Raw genomic sequence first — 13,738 nt, forward strand, 5'->3', positions numbered from 1 at the left:
TTTCAGGATTCCCTGACAAAGAGAGCTGTTTAATTAAACATTTTAAAAATTATAGCTAAATGTATAGGGATATATTAAAAAGGGAGAAAAGCAGACCCGTCATATCAAACGGAGAATTGGTATCCAGCAAAGAAACTCATTTAAAAATAATGCTTGAGCAATAAGGAGGACATTTAAACAAGATATAAAACCATTTCTAAGTCCAGAGAAAAATTGTGGAAGGCTTGGAGCTCAATACTTTACTTACTGAACCTAAATGTAAAAGTTGTTTTTTATAGGTTAATTTCATATAAGGAAAGATGCAGGAACTGTGGTTTGTTTTGTAAAGAAGGGCAAAACAAGTACTTCTATGAATTTGCTTTAAATTGGGAGGAAAAGCACTATTTAACAGTGAATTGTTGAAACAGCTAATGCAATTGGTGAGTTTTATATTTTCTGGGGTGTGTGGACCAAAACAGACTTTGACATTCTATTTTCTCTTAGCTAGATATGTTTTAGTCAGAATGATGGGGAAGTCAAGCAAATGCTCTCAGTTCAGTGTCAGAAGGAACAATTTGGGCTTTCAGCCTGGTCTTTAAAAACTGAAAATGCAGGAGGCTGATGTCACTTGTTTCTACTCAGAGCTTTGCTGTACTTGGTATTTGTGAGAACTGATTTTAGTATCTGCAGGGGAAGTTAGGAAGCTCCTCAAATGTTACTGCATCTAAGAGGAGGGTGTGTGAGCTGTATGAGGGAAATCACTGCTGCCATGCCAGGGAAGGAAGGGCTGAATCCAGCAGCCTTTCCTCTGGCCAAACTTCTATTCAAAAAAAGGAGAAAGGTGAAAACTTGTCTGTTCTGCCCATCCTACTGGGACTTCCCCTAGGATGAATGCTTCATTGTAGGGGGGAAACCAAACTCAAATGGTGTGTGCCATGTGTGTGATGCTCTGAGCTAGAAGAAGCTGCTTGCAGTGCTCTGTACCAGTAGTGGGGAACTGAGGGAGCTGCTGTGCTGGGCTCAGGTGGGGGATGCTCAGGAGTGAGTTAATCACATTCTCCTGGTGAATGACAAACTAATGGATAAATTGTTGGAATGAGGACAACAGCATTGTTTGTTAAGTTTCTTATTAAACTGGGCATAATAATTCAGTCATTGGGTTAGAAGTCAGTAATGTGGAATGCATTTTCTTTTCATATACTTTGAAAAGCATCTTGAAAGTAAGGCATGCTGGAGGAGTTGTGGGGGATGAGCACCCACATCCTGGATGCTCGTGCTTGATGTTGCTGTGAGGGAGCTGAAGAGCAGCTGGGTGCCACTGGCAGCTGCTGCCCCCACGTTCCAGCATGGTGGGGTTCTGCTTCTGCTTTGTGTTGGGCTGTGGGTGGTGGGGGATTGTGGCTTGAGGGTTTTTTAAGTGTGTAAAAGTGGCCAGAGTTTGGAGACAGTTGTTTTAAAAAGAAATATGAAACAGCAAAGGCAGCATTGACTGCTGAAGTCATAAAGCAGATGGTGTTATGAGCCACAGGAGGGTTAAACAGTTGAACAATATCGACTGTTACACACATAAATGATAATTAAAACATCCTTTTTATTACTGACTCAATTTCTGCCGCTAGCTTGGGCTTTTCTGTTGCTGCAGTGAAGTTTGTCTGTTCTGAACAAGGCCATAGTTTGCTCAAGGGCCACTGCCATCAGAAACCTCCTGCAAGAAGAGGATAGGAAGGGACAGCTGAGGAGACAAGGTGTAAAGAACACAAAACTTCAGCCATGGGCAGAAAATCTTGTTTAAAGGAGTTTCTTCCCCTTCCAGCCATGTGTCAGAAACCTCTGATAGAAAGGAATAGAAACTGAATGATTTTAAGAGGCTGTACCCTCCTCCCTCCCTCCAATTACTGCTTGCATTTACAGGGTAGAATTAATGAAGTTAATTACATCTACACAAAATCTCTTGGTTGAGTGAATTACTTAGATCTTTTAAAGTAGAGACATAATTTTCTGCAAGGTTCACAGGCTGTTTTTCAAGCTTGGTTGGTTACTTTGGTTTATAGTTCCCATGATGCATGGTTGCTATCTTAAGCACTCTGGGGTGCACCTTTTAAAGTAATACAAGATGTCAAATTCGATGTAACAACAACTGCAGCATTAAAAACAAAAATACTGAAATAAATAAAAAGACTGGTTTCTTTCAAAGATGAAAAAATTAAACTGTAAAGCAAAATAACAGGGTGAGGTGCTTAAAAAGTAAAACCATATTGTGTAATTAGCAAAGAAAATGTCTAATATGCTGCTTGTCTGACAGTCTTTTGTTCACTTTGGTGTCATCATTTTCAACATGCAGCATTAACCAAAGGAGTTTTCAGGGGTGTGTTTACATGTTAAGGTGGAAGCAGAAAAAAAGGACAAAGAATAAGCTAGGCCATCAAAACATTTTAAAGGTATACCTTACAGTAAATAGTATTCAAGATTAGGACTTCAAAGAATGAAGACATCAGGCATACATGATTGTGAAGCTTTAACAGATAATTGTACTTTAAAATTATCTGACATATGAGATTGACATTAAAGATAGGCCTGAATTTAAAGCTGGAGGTAAACTTCAGCATCTGATTAATTTTTTATCAAATTGCATGTTAGGGGTTTTTTTAAGGAAAATTTTGTGCACGCTTAATTTAAAACTTTCTTCATTCGTATATATTTTGGTTTAGGGATTTTCTTAAAAATTAGAAATCAAGTAGGAGTTTTTTCTATGGAAACAAACACTCATTTTATGTCTTGTGGTGATTTAAATGTACATTTTTGTTTCTCATTTACAGCTGTGTCCTGGGCTTGCCCCTGGCTTGCACTTCAAGCAGGGCCCCATGAGCAGCACCCTCCATGCTGTCCTTGTGTCTCTTGAAGGGCAGAATGCACCGTGTTTTGTGAAATGTAGTTCAAGAGGAGCCTAGTTTACATAGAAAATAAGGTGGTGTGTACATCACTAGAGCTTCCCTGAAAAATTTCTATACCATTTCCTAATGGGAAACTTCATGTTTTTCAGATAAAATATTTGTATTTCAATTTTCCAGCAATAAAATTCCAATCCTTGCTGTATAGAAATTTTCATTATACACAAAAGCAGTGCTAAAAAAGATTGATTTCCAAGAAGAAAAGGCAGAAGCACCATGAATGCAATGCAGATACACATAATTGCCCCAGCACAGCACAGGCAGTATGGCAATGGGGAGTTAAATGTCACATGAACACTCCTGGTGGCCTAACAAACACAGGAGCATGAAGGTTTTGAACAACCTTATTAAAGGGGCATTTATTTAGGGCTCTCTGAACACGCTTGAAAAACCGGTTTAACAGCAGCATTTGCTGGTTGAGCATAGTCAAGCAACTAAGTTGTGGGAGGCATTGGGAAATCCTGCCAGGAAAGAAATATTTTTGGTTGATGATGCTTCTTCAGGGCATCAGGGATGTGAAGTGTCCTTTGGTGTCCTTTGGCAGCTGGCATTCCTTGTGTTAACGACTGGGCCTTGCCAAAGGAAATCTCACTTCCATTTCAGAAAACCTGCAACTTAACTTATTAACTCTTTTTGCTTGGGTTGTCTTGGGCTGTGCTGGTTGATAGAGGAACTTGTCTTTGGTTTGGTTTGTGCAGTGTCCAGCACCAGGAGCTGCATACCTATGAGTGAGGTTCATTAAAAACTGTCACAATATGAACAAAATTATGTCTCACCCAGTAAAATCACATTTTAGTAAAATACATGGCGACAAAATATTTAATGCAACTATTGCTTGAATTGTATTGATTACAGGAGTCACTAACAGAGGGAACACTGTTCTGAAGATGGGTAGCTTTAGAAAGAATCAGAGTAGTTTGATAGGTGACTTATCATTGGACAGGTTCTTTTACTATCTGCATTTTGGGTGATTACTAGTTTTACCTAAATGTTAGAGGTATTGCATGTTTGTCATCATTAATAATTTTTATTATATTCTGCTAAAGACATAGAAACCCTTTATTTTCTATTTGTTGCTGTGAAATTGTTTTGAAATTTGCAACTTCACCAGTGCAGACTCTCTCTGTGGTTTTTTATTGTGAGTATTTATGACTTTGGTGTTTTGCAAGACTCTGGAGCTTAAACCCCTCAGCTGTCACTGTTCTCTGCTGCTGATGGAAACACCTTAACAGCAGCAAACAAACTGCTGGCAAAAGGAATTGCAGCAAGAAGATAAGGTTGTTCCTAATCTAAGCACTTCTCAGTTGAAAATCACACGAGGAAAAAACATGTTCAAGGAGTCAGTCAATTACGGCTTTTTTCTAATGTACGGTATTTACAACCTCTGACAACTGGAGCTGAGAGCAGCAAAAATCTGCCCTAATTGCAAGGACTGCAAAAAAATACTTGCACTTTTTTTCCCCTGAATAAATGGTTGTTTCTTTGGGACGAAATGCATATCTGCATTATGAAAGAAAACAATAACAGTGCTGTGTCTGTGCTCGTTAAGTGGTTGGAGAGGAACGAACAAGTCCAGATTTTTCTTTGAGTCTGCCTAGATTTCAGATAGCACAGTAGAGCATGTTCCCCAATGTCTCCAATTCCAAGGGGAATATTGTACACTTTGATGATGCTTTTATTACTACTTTTCACTTTCAAGAATGTCTGTAAAGATTTTGGATATACTCCTGTGTGTTACTATGCCAAGAGTAAGCTTTTGTAATTCTGGAGTGTAAGCATAGAAAGTAACTCAGGATTTCAAAATGTGTCTGGAATTTATATCAGCACCAAAGTGCTTATGATTTGAAAGAAATGTGTTATTTCTGTGAAACTGCATAAAAATGTATATATAAAAACAATGTTTCTTTTGCAACATTACTGATTTAGCTTGTAAAATACTGTTATTTTTTCATCTTAGGTCTGAGGGTAACAGTGTTACTAACATCATCCCTCATGGTATTGGGAGCTGGCCTGAGATGTGTTCCAGTTTCAGACCTAGAAATTAGGAAGAAGTAAGTGAATTAATTATTTTTAATGTACGTATTTTATTCTTTCTGCTAATATAATTTTTGCTGCTACTACAAAGAAATGTTAGTACAAATTTTCTGTATGAAGTTGATATACCAAGTGTTTGTTGTGTGGCTATGGGTTTACGTGCTTCTTTGCTTCTTAAATGGATTTTTCTAGTCCTTCTTCTCCATAGTATCTGAAGATCAGAAAACCCTTTACAAGCTTGAGTTAATTTAATCCCACCCCATCCTGTATAACTAATATTAATCTGCTTTGCAAATAAGGAACTAGAGATTTAGCGAGGTTCAGAAACTGGCCCAAGATCACACATGCCTCAACCCCTAAAAACAAGTAGTTTATATGCAAATGTTAAATAATTAGTAATTTTCTCATAGTGAATGTATGAGATCATGCCGTGAGACAGATGAATTTGTGCAAAATGGCTTTTTTCATGTAGTCTCTTCCAGCTCATGTTTCAAAGTAGCCGTGTACTTTTGCTGCAGTGATTTTCTGCTGCGCACGTGCCCATTACGAATTTGTGATAGAAACAGATTTCTTCTTAAAAATCCCACAAACCAAACAATTTAATGGTTCCATCAACATATCCTGAGTCTAGGAATCATTAGTAAGTACAGCAGCACTGCTTGTTTTGTACAGCCAGGGAACATGGATCACTTGTTCACTTAATTTTCTTTTGCCTCTTAGTGTGAAGGAGGTGGGAGTATGCAGGCACTACTACTCTTTCCTGCTACTTTGAAAAAGCAGCAGCACTGGTTCTTTGCTAGTTATGCTTGCATAATATATAAACACTAAGGAAAGATCTTACAAATAAAATGTTTTATGTGGTTTGGGTTTTTTTTCCCCTTGAATTCTAGTCAGCTTGAATTCTACCACACAGTCTTGGTATTACTTCAGCAAGTTATTTGGGTTTAGGGTTTTTTGTTTTGGTTTTTGGGGTTCCCCCCCCGCCCTTACTATTGTTTAACCTGAAAATCAGCTTGGGCACCTTTTGAGCTGAGAAGGAAAATATTCCGTGTGAAGTTGAAAGTCAATGACTGGGTACCATGGATAAAACAACGAAAGAGGTTCAGAGAGAGAACTGAGAATGTAAAAAACACATGAATTGTAAAACTAGCCCTGATAAGTAAACTAAGAGCAGAGTGTTGGGTGAGGTTATGCACTTTCAGTTCTTAGGTGCTTAGTGAGCATATAAGGAAGCACTCAAGGTGCTCCTATGTTGGTTGTCTAGTGTTGCCCATTTTGACAGGGTCTTCAAGGATTCTGTGAGCAGGGCAGGCTGAACTAACCATATTGTGCTACCCTTCACAGTGACCCTTTTGAGGAAAATTGAATGTTTGGGTTGCCAGGAAGAGCTGTTCTTATTTTACCCTTGGTTTACATTTTCTTAAAATGTCAAGGGGTGCTTGACATTCATCAGCCTTGGGTTAAACATCAATAACTTCTAAATGGGACACATGGCTTAAATGCAATGAAATATGGTGTTTTATGTAGCTTTTCATTCATGATGTATGCCAGAAAACATGTGCTGCCCTACGTTTTACCAAAACAAGGATGGAGACTATAAATACCTGAGAAGATTAAAATTCCCAGGTGAGATTTAAATGTGAGATACCAGTTGGGGAGTGGGAAGGAGAGTTTCCACCTTTAAATAAGGTTTTCCAGTATAGTTGCAGAAAGCAAGCCTAGGAAAACAATGAAATACATTACTAAGGAGAAACATTCAAGGATCTGAGAAAGGCTTTGGACTCTATAGAGTTTGATGAGAGAGATGTATAAAATGTAATGTTAAAATTTACTTGAAAACTATATAGGGGAAAAAAAGAGTATGAGCAGAATACTGGTGGGAAAGGTTGATAATTTCATATATTCATGCTGTGGAAATATGTATCATCTCCGGCTGAAACTGATACTTTTACCTACTTATCCTACGCCCAAAAAAGAAATTTTCCAGAGTTGTAGCTCTACATGAGGAAGTTGCTTGATCTTTCACAGTTTGATTAAAAAATCTACCAAGAATTAATTATGGCCAACTGTGGGAAGCAAAAGAATGGTTTTCAGTGAAGTTTCTTGAGACTTTGTAAACAATTGTACAGACTGTGTGATGCTATACTATGTAACTTCCATTGTTTTGTGGGTTAAGGCTTAAGGCCAGTTTTCATCCATTATTTGAAGTGTGATACCAAATAAATTTTTTTTTTTTGAGATGAGCATTATTGCTTGATGCATTAGCCACAACTGGCTGAGCACCCAATTATGCACTTATTCTGAATGTGTATGTGCTTTAATACAACAATTTGAATGTTACAGAGCCTGTCAGAGGGACAAGATCACATGCAAGCTAATTGGAAGCATTTCAGAAGCCAGTGTAACTGGAATTTCTTTAAATGCTTATGTGTGTTTTGTAGTGTGTTCCTTCAGCCTGAGAGTAATCTGTGAGAATATGCTGAAGATTTCCACGGGACAATTCTGTCTGAGTTAATATACATAAAATTATAAGAATGTTCACGAGGTTTGTAAGGCTTAGATTGGGGTTTTTGTACTTTGTAGCAGTCTCTGCTCCCTAAGCTCTTGTGATTAACATTAAGGAGAGCTACTAAAGCCCACCACCTATCAGAGCAGTCATAGATGTAAGGAAATCACTGTTAAAACTGGCATTTAATCCTGGCTGCTTTATGCTCCTTATCTCAAACAGACCTGTAATATCCAAGTGTATTCTTTATCCCCTTTCTAGTCCATAATTATTCTTTTGGTTGTAGTGTGTAATATCAGACTAAGACCATGCCCAGTCCTCTGAGTTGTGTTTTAACATAGACCTTAACCTCTCTTTTCAGTACATTTGATGCCTATGCATATGAGGGAAAATTCAAGTTGCACATTTCATTGTGTCTCTTGAAGCAGCTGTGAATTTTCTATGGTGAATTTTTGTTCTCTGCCAGTGTGTGACCTAAAATTGTACTGGAAATCCATGCCAGAACTGCATAAATTCAGTGCAGGCAAAGTGGGAGTACATGGTGGAAATGTTGAAGTGTGAACTTGCATGTCAGATGGAGGATCCATCCTTTACATGGACTAATCAAGTCCCTCTCATGTACACATATGCTTTTACCTGTTTTCCTCCCCAGCCCAGTAACCTATGAGGTTAATGAGCCTATCATACATGGACCTTAAAAATAATTTTTATGTACCACGTGCTTCTGGGTTTGTCAAATGTGGCAGACATATGACAGTAAATTTGATCCCAAATATATCATTCCTTTTTAAATGTTATGAAAGCTTCATTTTCACACCTGTTTATTTACTTTGCAGTTAATATACGTTATATAGAACATTAAGGAAAAAAAGATGTTACCAAATTGTACCTTTCCTGAATCTTCTTCCCTTCCCTGGAGGTTACCAGAACATCACTAATGCTTTTTTGCCTGCTTTTTGTCCAGTCCTTTCCTTTCTAACAGCTACTTGTCACTGAGTAAATATTTTCATTGGACTCTTTTAGGATTTGATTATTTTATCCTGAACATTAACATTACTCAGAGGCCATTTTTTTATAGACTAAATCAGAGTTGTTTTTTCCCTTCCACACAGCACTTCATGTTTACCTTGTATTTGGTGTTTAGGAATAGATTTACATACATCTTAGGTCTTAAATCTAGGCAAAAAGCTGTATGAGCTGAAATGTGTAAAAGAAGGAAATAAAATTAAGAAATCAGCTCACAGCCATAAAACTTTGGCTTTTAACACTGATTGTGTGATGTAAGACTTCTTAAAATGTTTTGAAAGGCAGGATAATTAAAGACATGGAAGTAAAGGGTGTAACATAATTTGTCATTTGTATTGAACACATTAATTAAGCAATTTATTAGAACCTCTTATGCTGTGGGCTGGTAGTGTTTGTCCTTCACATTAGATTTCACAACAGAGAAGTAGTTATTGAGGACCTTGAATCATGGCAGTGAGAGAATGCTCCTTGGCAGTAAGTACTATTAAAATGTTTGTTGGGAATCCAGCAAAATAGCACAGAAAATTGCAGTGGAAACAGAGTGCTTGTTTACACAGTCATTTATAGGAGACACACCAACACCTGGTAGATCCTGTAAACAGGTATTTTTGATAATGTTACCAGTTCTTAGGATTTTGAATATTTCTCTTTTATATATATTGTTGTGAACTCTTTCCTTTACTATATTTGAAGATTCACTCTTAGCACATCTTTGGTTTTGGTTCTATTAGCCAGTTGCAACCTAGTTTGTATTTTACTCTTATTAGACTGACCCTTTAATAATTCCACATTTTCCCCTTTTCTGTTGCTTATAGCCTAAGGAATTAATGGGATCATCTAATTATTCTGATCCTAAGGCTGCCATAAGCCACCATTCTTATGCATAAAAAATGCAAAGGAACATCTCAGAAGAGGTTATTTCAGTAAGGGAAAGACATGCTATGATTCCTATATTCTCTGGTAATACTGAACACACTTGTGTGCTCAAAAAACCCCAAACAATCCAAATTGGAGCATATGTGGAGAAGAGGAATTAAAGTGTTCTAGGGAATGAGAAGAGCCTGTTAGGGGAGGAAGGTAGACAAATCAGTCTGTAAGGAATAAAGACAGAGTGTGCTGAGTGTTTTGTGCTCCCTACCTGACTGGGGAAGAGAAATGAAAAAAGGATTTAATCTAAAGTGAGGGTCTGGGAGTATGAAGATGAATAAGCACACCTGTTTGTGTGCTGTAGCTCAGCAAGCAGAGGGGGAAACATTAAAATTGAGCACTTGCCTGTTGCTTTTGGTGCTGGTTTGTGCTGCAGTGCTGGGGGAAGGCTGAGCTGGGTTAATTCATGGCATCAGAAAAATAGGAAAGTGGGGAATAAAGGAAACAGGTCATTCATGAGTAGGTTCACATGGGGGATACTTATTTTTTATGCCTCTGTAATGTAACAGTTTATCTTATTTTTATTATTTCCACCAGCTTCATCTTGTACACAGGGTTTATTTTTTAACCTGTGTTCCAAAGCATTTGTTTTAGATTAGAAGTCCTGTGTTCTTAAGTGGTTATGACTTTTTCCAGCTTTGCTTATCTGTTCATGGTAGAGGGGGGGTGATTTAGTGTCCCTCTGGCTGCCCAGTGGTCCTGCCTGCTACTGCTTGACCACGTGTCCTGTGATGCTCCTGATCAGTTTGGGGGACAGCCAAATTGGCTTCTCCTTAAGCTGGATCAGCCCTAGTGGAAAAAGGAGATGACTTGACAGCCCTGGTCATAAATGCTCTTTTTCTTTTGCTCCTCTCCTGGACTTTGGCCATGGCACTCTGGGTGTCATCCACCTGCAACCAACGTGCCTGCTGAATTAGCAATTTAGAGACCTTGTGTAAATTCCTGGAGTTCCTTAAAAGAAACTCAGAAAGGACTTGGTATTGCAGCAGTATTTAGTGGGCAGCACTTCTACAAGGCCTCAGTTAGTGCAAGCCTGTTCTGGAAGGGAAGATTTATATTCTCTGTGGGATATTTAGCTTCATCTCATATAATTGCAGGTGGTATCCTTAACTGTAGAACACTTTTAATTTTTTAATCATGCTGAGCTCTTTGCCTTAGTTTGTGATTCATATTATGGTGGCTAATTTCTGTCCTTAAAGAATTCATATTAGTCAAATTTATATTGAAGTTGCTGCATTATAATCAAAACACCCTCTTGCGCTTTCACTCGCTTAAGAAAAATTATTCAGGAATATTTAAATAGGTCTTGTTTATCCCATTCCTTAATTTGCTGCATCTCCTGTACAATCCTACTCTTTTACTAAAAAATCCTACTTAGGACTTCTTTTATACTAAGTAATCTTAATCAGCTTTCTCCCACAGCAGCCCAAATAGCAGCCAGGCCTGGTGCACTTCCCTGATAATTTTTTTCAGTCTGTTTTGCCTCATTAGCCCATAATGTAATTGCCTACTTGGTGTTTACAATGTTGTGTATTTTGGGTCTGTTTGTATTTGATGAGCATGTCCTCCATTAGTGTTGCTTTAAATATTTCTTCTTTTAATAATGGGTTTGTGGAGTTGGTTAGTTTTAAAAGAAAAACAAGAAAACAGAACTTTAAAAAAAAATCCCTCAGCTTTGACTTTATGTGCCCTCATCTTTCAAACCTGGATGAAGTGAAGAACCACCCCCTCACAGGTGTGTGACAGGTGTGATGGCTGCACAATAACACAGTCTGAGGATGCAAGGGAATTTGTCACCACAGTGCCAGGGGGTCTCACTGAACACCCACCTCATCCCTTTCCTCTGTCAGGATGTGTGATGGACACCTCAGGCTCTTTGCCTGAGATTGCTGCTTCCTCTCCTTGCAAATACTTGTCTCTCTCAGCAGGCTCTCAGTAATAAGTTTTGGACTAACTCTGGTTTCCAATCTTTTAAATTTAACCCAAAACTCACTAGATTTTAGACCATTGTAAATGTTTGCTATTTTCTTTAAGTGTGGGAGAAGAGACATGAGGCTGGGATGCCTTGGATAGAGATGCCATGGTCCCTTCCAAGTCCACTCCCAGAATGGTCTGACTGACTGTGCTGAGGCCGTGGCTCATACAGGGGTAAAACATGAGCCTAATTCCTGATGAAAGTGGCTAAATGTGCATTTCTAATTATTTCGCTTTTCTTTTTCATTCTATTTCTGGAGATAATGTACCAAACAATGACTCAGGCTTTTTGCTTGTAATAATATTTCTTACTGATGGGGGAAAACCAGCTTTAAATTATTCCACATATCAATGGTCGCATGAATCAAAAAAAAGCTAAAAATGCTAATGGCCTCAATCCATGAATATCCAGAAGGCAGAAAGCTTTTGTAGTATAAATATATCATTTAATGAAAATATCGAAAGGAAGTGCATTTCCATGAAATTCATCTGTAGAATGTTATTTTTAATAGATGAATTCATTGCTTTACCCAGAGGTATTTTTCTTTCCAGTCTTTTTCCAGACATAGAGCCCTGCTGTTCTCTGTTTGGGGTATAAACAAAACATCATTTGCATTTGCCATACTCTGTAGCAGTGAATTGCAGTAAAACATGAATTTGACCTCCCTAATTCTCTTTGCCCTTAAAGTGCCTGAAAAAGTTTCTCTTATTAGGAGGTTCTTTTGTTATATTTACTTTTTTGAGTTTAAAGGAAAAGCTCTGTCTACTTCTAGTAGCTTAATTGTGAAAAATCAGAAGTGGTTCTTGACAAAACTAATGTTGGTTCCCTCTGAGATATAATCAGTCTCCTAATATATAATGTGGGTAAGTCCATGGCTTTTCATGTGCCTTTTTCTGGGCAAGCAGTTTGCATCACACGTCAGTTTAGACACTCCAGAGTAGGAGGTATTTGCTTGCATTGTTGCCATGTAGTGACACTGAGTTCAATAGCACTTCAAAAGTTCTCTGAAGTCCTCCAGTGGAAGGGTCTCTTTCATTTGCTTCCAGGCGCTCCCACAATGAGCTAATCATTACATAAACCTGTTTGTCTTCCAAAGTAGCAGGACCTGAACAATCCACTTGTTTCAGTGAATGAAATTGTCAGGCATGTGAAAGAAATATTAGCCATCCATTTCTATAAAACATCAACTTCTTTATCCAGAATTGCTTTTTGTGTTGTTAGGATCAGCAGTTCCTGTTCTAACCTTTTCCATAGTCAGTGGCACACTGTAGCCCTGTCTTCCTGCAGAATAAGCACTCTCCATGACTTCATTGCTCCTCACACTTTGCCCAACAGTGGCAAATCTGAATTGCAGTTTATTTCTGTTGTATTTGCATAGCAGTTTCAAAAGTGACTAAGTGCTCAATTCTCATGGCAGCGAGTGGGAAAAGCATGGTAGAAGTTTCACAAACAAAACCTGCACCAGAATCTCCCTTCTCAGGGCTCTTGAAACGAGCTCTACTTCCTCCTAGGATGCAAAGGAGCTGAATTTTCCAGTTGGGCTGGGATCATTGTGTTTAGAGAGTCAGAGCAACACCCTGGGGTTGGCAGCCCTGCTCGACACTGTGTTTGTTGTCTGCCAAAGAAAAGGTGAAAATGCTTTTTCCACACTGTGAATTCAGTTAAAATACTGATCCAACTTCTCCAGTCTTAGCCTTTCCAGAAAAAGTTCACTTAGCATATATTAGAACTAAACTTTGGATACGTATTTTAGTGTTGTAGGTTTTAAATCCATCGTATCAAAAGTAATTTTTTTGAGTAAGTAGTTCTCCTTCCAGTGTTGCCTTTTTTTCCCCATCTGAGAACAGAAACTAAAGAGATTTTCTTTCATTTAAAATTCCCCTAAGTCCAGGCATTAGACACACTGTGGTAGGAACACTAAATGTCTGGATTTTTTACCTAGAAAAACCACTTATGTAACACACAGCTTTTAAATAGCTTAACAAATCCAGTACCTGATGTGACTGTGACCATGCATGCAAAGTTTCAACTTGTACAAGGAGAAAAAGAAAAATAAAGCTGACTGTAAATGGAAGTGCTTTCCCATCTTAACAGTATGGTATTATCATCAGTCACTAGAACCTTTTTCCAGTGTAATCTCACTTTTTTCATACCCAGTTTGCTCAGGTATATTGTAATTCCAGCATTTATAGCCTTACGTTATTTTCTTTGTTGCTGCCTGTCAGGGTATTTCAACAGTGACTGCAAGAAGTGAATAAGGCAGGTACAGCCAGGTCAGTTCCTGATATCAAGTCTTCTCAGGGAAGTGGTGTAAACTGCTTAATTAAAGTTATTTATAATGTG

The 13,738-nt window shown here is 38.2% G+C and overlaps 1 protein-coding gene across 1 annotated transcript in view; it reads left to right on the forward strand.

Moving 5' to 3' along the window:
- Nucleotides 1-13,738, forward strand: part of SLC49A4 (solute carrier family 49 member 4) — a 66,091-nt gene that overhangs the window by 15,578 nt on the left and 36,775 nt on the right. Inside the window, 1 exon segment of the mRNA XM_039729758.1 lies at nucleotides 4,885-4,978. Within this exon segment, the coding sequence (XP_039585692.1) occupies nucleotides 4,885-4,978 (94 nt within the window).

The sequence above is a fragment of the Passer montanus genome, unplaced genomic scaffold (assembly GCF_014805655.1).
Source record: "Passer montanus isolate IOZ18808 unplaced genomic scaffold, ASM1480565v1 scaffold1, whole genome shotgun sequence".
NCBI classification, from domain to species: Eukaryota; Metazoa; Chordata; class Aves; order Passeriformes; family Passeridae; genus Passer; species Passer montanus.